This window comes from Thamnophis elegans, chromosome 7, assembly GCF_009769535.1.
Source record: "Thamnophis elegans isolate rThaEle1 chromosome 7, rThaEle1.pri, whole genome shotgun sequence".
NCBI lineage: Eukaryota > Metazoa > Chordata > Lepidosauria > Squamata > Colubridae > Thamnophis > Thamnophis elegans.
The window spans coordinates 9,599,199-9,613,890 of record NC_045547.1 but is presented as its reverse complement, the minus strand read 5'-3'; the positions used below and the strand labels follow the sequence as shown (position 1 = coordinate 9,613,890).

Below are 14,692 nucleotides of genomic sequence, written 5' to 3'. Positions count from 1 at the left end.
CAGGTCAACGGTGACAAATACGTTTCTGTTGCCTGAATTTTCATCGCACGATTGTGGGGATGCTGCAGTGGTTGTTAAGAATGAGGAACGGTTGTAAGTCGCTTTTTCCAGTGTGGCTGTAACTTCAAATGGTGGTTAAATGTATGGTTGTAAGATGAAGATTATCTGAAGTCAACAGGCATATGCAAATATTTTCTTATGTATTGAACCATATTCTCACCAATGGTCTATGGCAGGGCTGTTAAATTTGTGTCATCACGTTGATATATTGGGACTTTTGGACCAATCACCAGTAGATTCTGACTTCTAATCCCACTTTAGGCATTAAAGCCAGTGGAAGACTTTGGTAGAGTCTCTCTCTCTCTCTCTCTCTCTCCCTCTCTCTGTCTCTCTCTCCCTCTCCCTCTTTCTCTCCTTCTCCCTCTCCCTCTCTCTCCCTCCCTCCCTCTCTCCCTCTCCCTCTCTCTCCCCCTCTCTCCCTCTCTCCCTCTCTCTCAGCCCAATTCCCTTAACAAGGCTGTTGTTATTGTTATTGGGAAAAAAATAGAAAGAGGAAGTAGTACTAGGTACCTTTGCAAAAATAAGAAAGGTAGGATATAAATAATAAATATAACAGGATGGAGGAAACTGATTCGATCAAAGCTAGATCATTCAAAGACTTTATCTGTAGGTATTGAAGCTTTTGAGGGACACGGTGGCTCAGTGGGTAAGACGCTGAGCTTGTCGATCAGAAAGGTCGGCAGTTCAGCGGTTCGAATCCCTACCGCCGCGTAACAGAGTGAGCTCCCATTACTTGTCTCAGTTTCTGCCAAACTAGCACTTTGAAAGCATGTAAAAAATGCAAGTAGAAAAATTGAAACCACCTTTGGTGGGAAGGTAACAGCGTTCCGCACGCCTTCGGCGTTTAGTCATGCTGGCCACATGACCACAGAGACGTCTTTGGACAGCGCTGGCTCTTCGGCTTTGAAATGGAGATGAGCACTACCTCCTAGAGTCAGAAATGATTAGTACATATATGCGAGGGGAATCTTTACCTTTATTGAAACTTTTGGTCCCTGATATTGCAAGTGTAATTGGGGGGGGGGGGGGAATCTCTGTCATGGAGCAGATAATATTTGAAAAATTTGAAATGCCCATTTTGAGACAAGGAAGCGTCACATATTTTCTGCTTTCTTAAGCAGTCTTAAATCGTAGCCATGCATTCTATTCAGTCACTCATGCAACAGTTCATTCCTTTGGGGCATTTTGTTATCCCTATTCTCTCATAAAGCAATGCACGGTTCATGCTTTATTTTATTTTTTTACTAATTGTGATACTGAAGTTAGGCAGAGGCAGCCTTTCAAAATTATCCACTGTGTGGATGATTTATCCAGTTTGTTGGCGTTGTTTGGGTGAAAAAGAACTTTTTCCAGCAATTTCTCCAAAACGAGACTTCCTCTGAGCAGTGATGGCTGTCATTTGTCATTTGTCATTTATTAAAATTTATAGGCCGCCCTTTTCCCTGAGGGGACTCAGGGCGGCTTACAATCACGAGGGAGGGGGATGCAGTATCAAAAAACAAAACAAAATGTGAACAAAGAAAAATAATAAAACACAACTTTCGTTCAGCAATCAACACTCGGGCGGGTGAATTGGGAACCTATCCCCAGGCCTGCTGGGAGAGCCAGATCTTGAGGGCTGCGCGGAAGGTCTGGATGGTGGTGAGGGTACGGATCTCAACGGGGAGATCGTTCCACAGGGTCGGAGCTGCAACAGAAAAGGCTCTCCTCCGTGTAGTCGCCAGTCGGCATTGACTGGCAGATGGGATTCGGAGGAGGCCCAGTCTGTGCGATCTAATTGGTCGAAGGGAGGTAATCGGCAGAAGGCGGTCTCTCAAGTACCCAGATCCACTACCATGGAGTGCTTTAAAGGTGGTCATCAGTACCCTGAAGCGCACCCGGAGACCAACAGGTAGCCAGTGCAGCTCGCGGAGGACGGGTGTAACGTGGGCGAACCGCGGTGCGCCCACTATCACTCGCGCGGCTGCATTCTGGACTAACTGTAGTCGCCGGATGCACTTCAAGGGCAACCCCATGTAGAGCCCATTGCAGTATTCCAGCCTAGAGATCACAAGGGCTCGAGTGGCCAACGGCTGTAACAAAAACATGAGAAGCCAAGAGAAAGATGAACGTAGATTGAAACACAAGACATTCACATATACATTATTTTGACCAAGTCATAATTAAGTAATTGCAGAAACACTGCACTTTGATTTTGCCTTGTTTGAATACTTATTGACTGGAAGGGAGCCCAGAATTTTCAATATAAGACCATTGTAAATCCAGACCATTTGTGACCAAACCAATGTTAAGGGATTTTTTTGCAGTGGTCATAAAACAAACACAGTGGTCACAAAGTGAGTCAAGGCATTCCTATGAGTGGGTGTTTTTTTTTTGCTGGAAACCAACCAAAAAGGCCAGAAACCAGAAAAAACGAGGTCATCAATTGGAGTCACGTGATCGCAGAATGTTGCAACCACTTGTAAAAATGAACCAGTTCCCAAGTCCTGAAATGCAATCATATGATTGCCTGTAGGTATCTGTAGGTACTCCAATCAGAACTCCAGAACTGGATCGTAAAGGCCTTTTATTGGCGAGACTGTTGTAACTTTCAATGCATGGGCGGGACTGAATTTTTTTCCGCAAGGGTTCTCTACACAGTTGCTGGGTGGGCGTGGCTATGGGGGCATAGCGTAGTTGGCTTCCTGTTCCATGGCGGGAGAGGGCTGTTTGTCCTCCCCAGGCTCAAGCTTTCCTCAAGCCTCCGGGAGGCGGAAAACGGCCTCCCCCGGGCTCCGGAGGCCCTCCGGGAGCCGGAAATGGGCCCATTTCTGGAGTTCTGGTACTTTTGGTAGGCCCGTTTTTCGCCCTCTCGGAGCCTCCCTGTGGGCCCTGCACTTGCCTCCCATCCAAAACGGGCCGCATGGAGACTCCTGGCAGGGACAGGAGAGGTCGGGTCATCCAGTTCTTGCAACTACCATTTCGGTGAACCAGATTAAAATTAACACCCAGTTCGCCCGAACCGGCTGAATTTCACCTGAATCCCTGTTTGAATGGTTGCTAAGCAACTAGTCGTTAAGAGAAAACTAGCAGTACTTTCTAAAGCATTTTTCTCATCCGCTTTAACATAAATCAGTAAAAAAAAATGGGTGGGTGAGATCTTCTCAGGTTGTCAGTAATTGATGTACTTAATCTATGCAGCACTTCGCATTTTGGATTTTGGAACACATGAAGATGTTCAGGGAAACATACGTCAGCTACTCGTTAAGCTAAATGCATGTTTTTCTGTACATGGACACACTACACTGATAACGCTTGATCTTCTCTAATCTTGCAAGCTAATAGCAATAGCAATAGCAGTTAGACTTATATACTGCTTCATAGGGCTTTTAGCCCTCTCGAAGCGGTTTACAGAGTCAGCATATTGCCCCCAACAACAATCCGGGTCCTCATTTCACCCACCTCGGAAGGATGGAAGGCTGAGTTAACCCTGAGCCGGTGAGATTTGAACAGCCGAACTGCAGAACTGCAGTCAGCTGAAGTAGCCTGCAGTGCTGCATTTAACCACTGTGCCACCTCGGCTCTGTAAGCAGGGTCAATTCTGGGTAGTATACAGGAGACCATCTGGGGATACTAGGCGCTATAGGCTGGAGAGGCAGTTTGGTATACGGATCTGGACTGACAACCGTAATTGGCACCTCCATTATGGATTTATGTCATGAATGGTAGAATTGATTTCCTGGTTTGGTCTACCTACTGGAGCTGACAGAAGGAGGTGGAATCTTTACTTTACTTTACTTTAATAAGATTTGTATGCCGCCCACTCCCATTGGGACTCTGGGCGGCTCACAACAAAGTAAAAACCTTTAAAATATTAAAAATACATTCTGCATTTTGCCTTGAGTTTGTACATTGTCAAGTCAGGATATAAATCTGATACAGCAGAAATTTTAAAAAATGAACAACATCCACAGGAACTTTTCTGTTTCCATAAGCTTTGATAAAGGGTGGCTCAGTGGCTAGGACGCTGAGTTTATCAATCAGAGAGGTCGGCAGTTTGAATCCCTAGCACCGTGTAACAGAGTGAGCCCCCTTTACTTGTCCCAGCTTCTGCCAACGTAGCAGTTCGAAAGCATGTAAAAATGCAAGTAGAAAAATAGGAACCACCTTTGATGGGAAGGTAACAGCGTTCCATGTGCCTTCGGCGTTTAGTCATGCCGGCAAGTGAATCACCACCTTTGTTACATTATTAACATGTTAAGTGAATGTGGCTTCTCTTGACTTTCCTCACCAGAAAGGGCCAAAAGTTAATCATGGGACCCCTGGACACTGCAACCGTCATAAATATGAGCCAGTTGCCAAGTATCCACATTTTTATCATGTGGCCACTGAGATGCTCCAATAGTTGCAAGTGTGAAAACTGGTCCTAAGTCACTTTTAAAAGTGCTGTTATAACTTTGAATGGTCACTAAATGAATGATTATAAGTCGAGGACCACCTGTGCAATGAATAGACCATACTGTCTGGGGAGGGTGGAAGTGGCAGGGTGGTTTGCATAAAATTTGGCATCTTACATCCAGAGTCATTACCTGATTACATTCCAGCCTGCCAAATTGTTCTATGAATTATTTGCAAATAACTCTAGTAGCCAGGAATGTGCTTGCAGAAACAGCAGAATTCCCTCGCCGTCTTAAATTAAGACTACTGAACTCCTGCGATGCACAGAGCCTTCACGAACACCTCCTCTAACCCTCTCAGATTAATATTTGGAGGTGAGAAACCCACAAGAGTTGTCAAGCAACCTTTAGCTGAGAACCAGCTCGTCGTACCGCTGAAGAAGACTTAGGAGAAAGAAAAAAAAAATCAGGAAAGACCAAGAATTTTGGCTTAGACCAGGGGCGTCCAAACTTGGGAACTTTTAAGACTTGTGGACTTCAACTCCCAGAATTCCCCAGCCAGCATGGGATTCTGGGAGTTAAAGTCCACAAGTCTTAAAGTTCCCAAGTTTAGACACCCCTGCCTTAGACACAAAGTCAGCTGGGTGACTGTGAGCCAGACTCTTCCTCCGAGCCAGTGGTGGGATTCAAATAATTTAACAACTGGTTCTCTGCCCTAATGACCAGCTGGGTAGGTAGGGCTCGGTGGTCATGTGACTGGGAGGGCGTGGCCAACTCAATGTCACTCACGTCGATGGGCGCTTTGTCTTAATTGTTACAATATAATAAGAGTTAACTGGAGAGGCAGTTTCTGTAAGCAGGTCAATAAAGATGAGGCTAGAAACAACACCAGAATGTTTCCTCCCTGCCTTCCTTACAGGATTAGCCCTGCAAAGTGGAAAAAAACAAAAGGAGATTTCTTCCAACAACCGGTTCTCTGAACTACTTAGAAAGTTAACAACTGGTTCTCCCGGGTAGGTGCGAACCGGCTGAATCCCACCATTGCTCCGAGCCCTGTGAAAACGGCAAACCGCCTCTGAAAACTGCAGGGACCAATCACCGGGCATGAAAAAGTGTCACACAAACACACAGCCTCGTTAGAAAAAAATGAAACATCTCTAGGTAAGCTTAGCCTTAACACAAATATTAAGTGATGCCGGCTTGGTACAATAAAGAATTTCCTGGAGTGGAGGAACAAGAGAAGGGAACAAACTGCAAGAGGTGATTATAAATCATGATATCACTTTGCTTTAAGTCTGGCTCGGGTATGATTGCAACACGTCTACCCATCCTCCTGGCCCTCAGTGGCTTCTCATTCCTAAATGCTCAGTTCTTAGAGCTGGACTGGGGACCAAGGCAACTGTTAAGAGTTTTGAGGAAAGCAGGGGAACATGGATTATTTCTCTCCCCCACCCTCCCCAACCTAACCCACCCTGCTTGTGGGAAGGGTGGCAGTGTTGCTGAGCTGTTTCGTAGCACTTTGTGGGCAAAGCAGTGAAATCGACAGAGTGAGTGACAAGTTGTTTACAGGTTTCCTTGAAGGGGCCTCTGGTATATTTCAGTCTGTCAAAGTTGCTTTTCTTTGGGTAGAACAATGCGTGATTGTTGTGTAGGGTAGAGATTTTTTTCTCTCTCTCCCCTGCACAGAGTGAGAGGGAGGCTTTTTTTCCCCTTTTCCTTTTTGAAGACTAAGTGTGTGGTGGGGAATAATACATGTATGTGATACTCACATGCACAAAGTATGAATACATTACCATTCAATGCAATAAAAATATGACTTTAGGAATGTAAATGGGATACATCTCTCTCTCTCTCTCTCTCTCTCCTCTCTTCTCTCTTTCTCCTCTCTTTCTCTGTTCCTGCTCCTCTTCCTGATTACACTCGGTGGCCACGTTCAGACAACCCACCTCTCCCAAGTCAATGAAAGATCTACTTGGTCCATTTTGTGCAACGTGCAATAATGCTCTGTTTGTTCCACCGTCCCGCCAGACCCAACTTGCTGGAATAATGTACGGTTGACTGGTGCAGTTCAGCATTTAGATGAAGCTTTTTATGAGAATGCAGCTGATGAGTTTGTTTGTTTGTTTTCTTTTCTTTCGGTTTTCTTTTAAGGGGCCACATCATCTTACCTCAGACAGATGGCCACTGAGTAGAAAGATTAAAGCGAAGGGTGTTGTAGCTGGAATGGGAGATTTATTTATCTATCTATTTGCTTGTTTGTTTATCAAATTTACATGGGATAAAAAGTAGTTCACCAAATCAAAACTTTTTTTTAAAGTGGTGCAAGTGCACACCTGTGCCTTCATTCTCTGCCTGAGCTCACGGGAGACCTTGATTGGCAAAGAAGGAAGGGGCGCGGGGGGGGGGGGAGAACTTTATATGTGATTCATATGCACCATTCTAACACTGCCTGTCTCCATCCATTCTCGGGAAAGTGAGAATGGCGTTAAAAGGTTTTGATTCTGCAGAGCAGAATTTGCTAAGATTCCTTGAAGAAATCACACACACACACAGAGACACAGAGACACAGACACACACACACACACACACACACACACACGGAGTTTGTGCATCTGAGTGTGTTTGTGCAAACTCTTTAAACGTTCAGGGTAGAGACACACCAACATACCCACTTTTAAAACTTGACGCCTGCTCTCCTTTGAGGGAAAAAAAACAACAACATAACATTTCCGATTGGCAGAGTTAAAAATAAAAACAAAAAAACCGAGCCCGTGTCTGTATACCTGTATTTGGCCCCTGCAACCTTCTGAAATAGAAGAAAGGAGTTTGATCCTAACTCCAAGTATTGATTTCCTCATTGTGTCTATGTATGCAGTGTGTGTGTGTGTGTGTGTGTGTGTTTTGTGCTTTCATCTCTAGGATGCATGTGACATAATTGATTTTTTTTTTTTTTTAGCAAGGAACATATTTGATCACCGGATTATGCCCTGCGCCTGACCAGGGCGCATTTTGGGACAGTGAGGCTGGAGAGGGGTGGAAAGCAGAGGGAGGGGCGTTGATTTATTTATTGGCCATCCGAGATTCCGGGAGGTGGTGGTGGTGGGGGGCTCCAATTGAACTTCTCCATTGGCTTGTGATCTTTGATCTTGCTGGGGAAACCAGCCCAGTTGTAGGTGGATGGCAGGGCTGGGGAAGGGAAGGGAAGGGGAGGCTGAGAAAGACCCTCTCTCCGGCGAAGCTCCCCCTCAACCCACCCTATCCCGGCCCGCCTCCATTCCTTCCCTCCCACCCACCCACACCCCCCACACCCCGCTAGCGGCGACTCCGGCGAGCGACGGTACCCAGAGAGACTTTGCGGGCAAACCGCAGCCATGTGGCGCTGTTGTGGGGGGAGCTAAAGCGCACCGTCTTCCTCCAGCGAAAGTGCGCTGCCCCTTTAAGAGACTGGTCAAGGAGTTTTTTGAGCGGAGAGAGGGAGCGAGCGAGCGAGCGGCGGAGAGAAATAATCTACCGGTTTAGGAGCTTTGGATCCACTTGACAGGTTCAGTCGGAGGCGATCGCAGGAGGCTACCGGGTGTCAAAAGGGAGGGGAGGAAGAAAAAAAAAACAAAAACAAAAATCGAGACATTCTCTTCTTTTTTTTTCCCCCTCCTCCTCCTCCTCCTCCTCCTCCTTTTTTTGAAAATTATTATTATTATTCCAGCATGCTCACTGACCCTGATTTACCTCCGGAGTTTGAAAGGTGAGCTACCGCATGCTTTTCTCTTTTTTTTATCTTTCCTCTCCTTTTCTTTTTCTTTCTTTCTTTCTTTCTTTTTTTCTTCCTCGGCTCTCCGCGGTTGCTTCCTCGCCCTGGAACCGGGACGGCGGATGGAAAGCGGGCGCGCACGGGGGGGGGAGGGGGGGTTCCCCAAACTTTCGAGCGGAGGAGCGAAGGGAAACAAAACGCAGCGGCTAGGTAGCCCTCGAGTTGTCTATGTGTGTGTGTGTAATTGTGTGTGTGTGTGTGCGTCCCCGCTCACCTCCTCCTCCTCCTCTTCCCTTCCCAGCATGCAACCACCGGCGCCGAGCGCTACCGATCTGCCTTCGCAGCTGGTTCTTTTGCCTTGCCTAGCGCGCTTCTTCGCGCACCCCCCCCCATCCCCAAAGCGCCGCTTCCCCATCACCCCCCAACCCACCCCCGGTCTTTGAAACTCCGTCGGAAAGCGATCGTCTTAAAAAAAAGGTCCTGAAAAGCGACTTGGGCTCAGATGCGGACGGGACGGCTGCACTCCTACCCCCTCCCCTATTGCCCCCGCAATGCAAACCGGTTCTCTAACCCCCCCCCCTCCCCTTGGTCCAACCCCAGCCTGCCGGCTTTCCCTCCCCTCCCCTTCTGAATTCGCCGCCTGCTGGTGCAAAGCCTGCGGGTCTTCTCTCCCCCCCTCGGGGGGGGGGGAATTGGGTCTGGGGGATTCGACCCCTTCCCCCCCCCTTTCCTTTCCGCCAGCCGCGGTGGCGGCGGCGGGGAAGCGCTTCCTGGGAATGAATGGGGAAAATCGAGGGAGCGGAGGCTTGAAACTTCCCGTCGGAGCTTTCCGCCGGGATGACGGCGGGGCTGGTGGCGGAGAGGAGGAGGAGGAGGAGGAGGAGGAAGAATAAGAGCCCAAGTTTCACATGAACCCAGAGTTTGGGTGGGTGGGTGGCTTTTGGTGGTGGTGGAGGATTGTTGCTGATGTTGAATTTAGAGGCGTGGTGATTTGGAGGGAACTTCACAGAAGTCCTTGTGCGGGATGAGTAGCAGCCGTAATAATAGATGGCGGGGCGCAAAAGGACCAAAATAAAATTAAAATAAAATCTTCCTTCGGGAGTGATTCCTGGAGCTTCGTCCCTCTGTGTGTCAGACACCTCCCCCCCCTCTAATTTACGGTTTATTTGGGTTCCCATCTGTTTCCTTACCCTCTTCCATCAGAGGACACACTTGCCAGAGTTTAACATTCCTGGAGACTTGTTTATTTTCCCCATAAATCTCGACTTTTTGTGCAAGGAGGTCTCAAAAGAGGCATTTTTTAAAACTGGCGTGTTGGCCAGTTCCTCCGGGATGAATCGGGTCCTTCCTACCTACCTACACTGTCCCCTTCCTCTCCTGCCCCGTCCCCTTTCCTCTCTCTCCCCCCCTAAATCCTGCATGTATATCTTGTTTAGCTGTGAAGGGTGAGTGAAACTTAGGACTTGGAAGTAGGGGAAGAGCGAGATATATATATAGAGAGAGAAAGGAAGGAAGGAAGGAAGGAAGGAAAGAAAGAAAGAAAGAAAGAAAGAAAGAAAGAAAGAAAGAAAGAAAGAAAGAAAAGAAAAGAAATAAAATCACCCCTCTCCTCTCGCACCAAAGTTTCATCAAAACTACCTTCTGCATAGACATTTGGTTGCAACTGAGCCTGTAGTGCAAGCTAGGTGATAAACCAGCTGGTGAAAAATATGGGAAGTCAAGCTGTTCACTGCTGAAGTGGGTGAATTCGATAGTAAAAGGCAGGGAGGTGTGTGGGGGAGAGAGATCTTAAGAAAGGAGAGGAAGTGTAGGTAAATAAAACACAATAAACCCCGATCTGAATATATATGCAGATACGGCTATTACTCTTATTTCTTGAATTGGTGGGGAGGGGGAAAAAAAAGAAAGCAGTTTTCAAGCTGACTCAGAAAACACCTTGGACCCGGGAGCTTATGAGCTCCTTCCAAGGTTTTATTTGATTCAATTAATTCCTCTCCTTTGTTGAAAATCTCTGACATTTACAGCTCCCTCCTCTCCACCTCCCCCCCCCCTTCTTAATATTGTGATGGGAACACACTTGGAAGAGCTGAAGTGTTGTTTTTTTCTTAGTATTCCCTAAATTAACCTGCGGGATAATCATTTTCTCCCTGACAAGACCTGGAGAAGTACTTTCCCAGCTCTGTCCAATGCATAAGGAGGGGCTGGCAGAGAAGCAAACTCAGGGTGTGTGTGCTTTAAACTTTTTGTACAAGTTTAATAGGTGAGGCAGATAAGAGTGTAAAAGGCACCGAGTGTGTGTGTCCCCCTCCCTCAAGCACTGTTGGTGTACTTTCTGTTTTAAAGCACAAGGCTTCTTGCTAATTTGGAAGTGAAGGCTTTGAGCGTAGGGGGAAAAAAAAAAACTAAATTGGCTTTTTTCTCTCTTTTTATAAACCGAGATGTGCATTCAGAAGTCTTATTTTCCTAATGCTCGGGAAGGGCCGAAGGTTAACTAGTGTTAACTACGTGTTAACTAGTTTTCACAGATATAAGTCTATCGAGCTATGTTGATAGCATTATTATTATTATTATTATTATTATTATTATTATTATTATTATTTTAAAGAAGCCTTGCCGTCTTAATTCTTTTTTCATTTACCATTTTCCATCTGGGGTTTAAACTAGTAATCCAAACCAATATCTCTGTTAATCATTACCATTTGTTTACATTCCCTCTGTTTGACTGTAGTTGCATACACATGGTAAAGTGTATAGGACAGGTTGTGGATTTTATTTACTGCAGAATTTGTACAATTTGCATTGGGGGGGGGGGGCCTACCCCTTTCTCTTTTTCTCCAGCCTGGCTCACTCCAGCCCTTAATGGTTTTTTATAAATTCATTTTGTTAAATTAGTGTTTTCACCTGTCAGACTAAGCTATAGCTTGCTAATTGCCTTAAGGCCCATTTTACATACATGCATATTATGAAGCTATAAGGGGTAAAAATGTATACTCTGAGGAATTTTGGTTTCATTGTCATTTATCAAGTCATCTACTGTAGCTTTGGTAGGAGGAAATTTATTTCTTTGATTTTTCTTCAGTTTGGACAGAATTTTAAAACTCTTAGAACATAACCTTAACTTTGTGAAGAAAATCCATAGGAAGGGATCTTATACAGTTGGTTTTTTTTTAAAAAAAAAAGATATCTGAGCACTGCTTTGGTTCCCATGACTTTCTTTTAACTTTGATCACAGAGAAGCTTGGGATGAAAACTCTCGAGAGCATCCGGCGAAAAATGAGGCAGAAATCTGGAGCAATATTTACAATAACTCTGTTCAGTTTTGTGAATTCCTCTGTCCAACTGATTGATTTAAAATCAAGATAGGCTTAGCAATTTTAGACAAGCTGATGATCCTATATCGTTCTACCAAAATGTTAGAAGATGCTTCATGCAGCCCAAACTACACATACAAACTTTGAAATTGCAACACACTGAAAGCTTCTAACTGGTTCAAGCATCCTATTTCTCTGATAGATATAATTGTCATATTCATGCTAAAGACTTTTTTTTTTAAAGGCAGCCATTCTAAATACAGTTAAAATAAATCTAATTAAATTAGCTTGTTCTTAATTCTATGTAAAATGCATGGCCTCGTGCTTTCTAATTTCTTTCTTTTTTTGTATGCAAATAAGATAGTGCCCTATAGCAGTCTCATGTGGACAAGTCCAAGTAAAGTTTTGATTTCTGTAAGCAGTCCTTAGAGAGAATCTGTAACAGCATCCTCACCATCTAGAATTGATAAGAATGATCATGAGTTGAAAAATGCCTGTCGTGAACTTTAAAACTCTTCATAAATTCTTGTGCATTGAAATAAGAAAAGAGAAAGGGAATACTTAATATTCCTGGGCATAGACGATGTTAAATTCATGAGCTATCCACAGCCATATATTTATGCATGAATTATTGCAACTTTATGGTGAAAGGTGGACTCTTCTCGTACGAAAGATTAGAGAACTAGAAGAAGAAAAATATTTCGGGAGAAATAAAACTAACATTTTGATTGACTTGCTGTAAAAAAATGGCGAAAACTAATTTAAGTAACATCTGACAAAGAAGATTTAAAAAAAAATCTTAATTGTGCCATTTTGGAAACAGTGTTCCAAAGTGTATTATTTTACTCTTGGTCTCCCATTACATTCAACAGCAACGAGAAATATAGGAGTATAGGCATTGCTGAATCACTCTCTTGCAAAGAATGTTCTGAAGCAATTGTACCCAATCTAATGTTCCCTAAATTCACAAGTCTCATCATCCCAGACAGCAGGGGAATAATAGCCTAACTGATCTTATGACCATCAGCATAGAGAAAGTTGTACCGAAGGCTTTCCTTTAAAAGCTAAAGCTTCATATTATTATTATTTCTTCTTCTTCTTCTTCTTCTTCTTCTTCTTCTTCTTCTTCTTCTTCTTCTTCTTCTTCTTCTTCTTCTTCTTCTTCTCCTCCTCCTCCTCCTCCTCCTCCTCCTCCTCCTCGTTATTGTTATTGTTATTGTTACTATTCATACACTCAGCCAAATGTTTAGACAGATTTTTATCTACCTATCGTCCTTTCCAAATCTGGAATAGGTAGTTGTTGTTGAATGATGGTGTTAAAAGTTATCCTGGCAGGATGCAAACTGTCCGAGTTAGAGCTGGCTTTTTCACCGGAGTGATGGTAATTGTGCCAATTATCATTATTATTAATTTTAAACCGAAGCACTGAAGTATACCAAAAACTGGGAATAGCTACAAACTTCCATTATGGCCAAACAGCATTTGTTAGGAGAGATTAATGCTTTTTTCCCCCCAGTCTGTTTATTTGGCACTTGCTTTGCACACGATTTTACCACGCTTGGTTTTTAGGATCTCTAGGAAACACGTTGGATGTAAAATTAGGATCGAGGTTGCCTATCCTTCTGAATGAAGATTTCAGTAAACTTATCCATTGAGGGGAAATAAGGAAAAGCTGAGCTGGAATTAACACCGAGGATGCACTAAGAAACAATTTCCTTAGTGGAAGGAACCGTCTCGCAGTGTTCATTGTCAAATGTCAAACCAAGTGATTACCTGGTCAAACTTCAAAGAGTTACTGGGAGAAGGAGAAAGAAAGGGGTGGGCAGCCTCTCCCTTAGTTTAAAGTCATCAGTCTTTAAAAGGTTGGCGGTGTGCAAAGTGCGATTGGTACTTTAAGGGAGGGAGGAAGTGTGGTTCTTTTCACGGCTTCTGTTGTCTTTTGCATAAAACACAGGAATTACAGCATCCTGGAGAAAACCTAAAATGATGTCCAGTGTTGATACCTTGTTCTAAGTGTCCTCCCTTGTTTTTTTTCAACCTGGGTGCTTTTTGGATAGGAATCGGATAAGGTTTTATTGGTTCCCTTATGGAATTGATATGTTGCTTTCAATCATCATGCGTTTATTTAGATGTAGAGAGTACATATGGAGCAATTCACATGAGACAGAGAACAAGTACGGTAGCTGGAGGGGAAGGAGCTGGATGATATTCACGGTTACCCTAAATTTAAGCACCTCTCTCTCTCTCTCTCTCTCACACACACACACACACACACACACACACACACACATTTATGATTGATTTGGGGGTGAGGTGTTAACATGCAGTAAGTCTTACAGACATTGACACCTTCCTCCAATTTTTGGAGTGGTAAGTTCAGCATCCTGGTATACAGCTCAGAAAGGAGCCAATTCCCCGAATTTAGTTCATGCTCAAATGCTGTAATTTTGTACTAAAACGACATTGTCGAAATGACACTTCTCCTCTCCACCCACCCCCACTAGTTCTTCTACTACTCCAAAGCCTTTGCTGGAGGTTTTGTTTTAAGCAGGAGATTTGGCACGCGGAAATTATGTTTTCTGTAGAACGTTCCCCGGTTGCTGTTACTGCAGATCAGCAGAGCATAGTGCTCAAGACTCTTCGGCAGCCAGAGGGAATATAAGTAAGCTTGATTCCCTTGCAGACTTGGCTCAGACCTTTTCCTCTTTCTTCTTCTTTCTCTAAATTTGCACCTCCGTTAAATATTTTATAAAATCGTATCCTTTGCTAACACTTGGGGAATTTTAGATTTAGGCCAGCTGGTGAAGAGGGAGGGGGGGGTGTTTGGAAAACTTAACTTTTTTGTATTATTTAAAAACAGCGACGGCCGCACCAGAGTTGATTCTGATGTCCAAATAGACAAGGCTACCTTTCTGTGTGAGTCGACTGTGTGTGTGTGTGTGTGAGTGTGTGTGTTTGTGTCGACTGAAACAACTCATTTTTAAAGACACTGAAATCCCTTTGGGGGTTCAATTGGATATTTAGTCTGCTCATGATTTGTCTGCATGATCTGCCTTGAGGATCCTTTTAAGTTTGAGATGGTACCGCAGTGCCTAAAGCTAATCAACCACTAGGGGGGGTGTTTGAGAGCAGAATGGACAGGACCACCACACACATCCTTGCAAATCACTCTCTCACCTCACAGTTGTGGCCAGGTT

The 14,692-nt window shown here is 44.4% G+C and overlaps 1 protein-coding gene across 9 annotated transcripts in view; it reads left to right on the top strand.

The window, feature by feature from the left end:
• SOX5 (SRY-box transcription factor 5) overlaps nt 1-14,692 on the top strand; it is a 640,060-nt gene that overhangs the window by 130,064 nt on the left and 495,304 nt on the right. For 2 of the 9 annotated variants that reach the window (XM_032221306.1, XM_032221305.1), the window contains exon 1: nt 7,430-8,178. The exons of 3 other annotated variants lie outside the window; for them this stretch is intronic. In XM_032221306.1, coding sequence (XP_032077197.1) covers nt 8,141-8,178 — 38 coding nt within the window. In that variant the 5' untranslated portion in view covers nt 7,430-8,140. Of the gene's footprint in view, nt 1-7,429; nt 8,179-14,692 lie in introns of those variants that run through there. 4 more of the 9 variants (XM_032221312.1, XM_032221311.1, XM_032221308.1 and 1 more) reach the window with 3 other exon arrangements.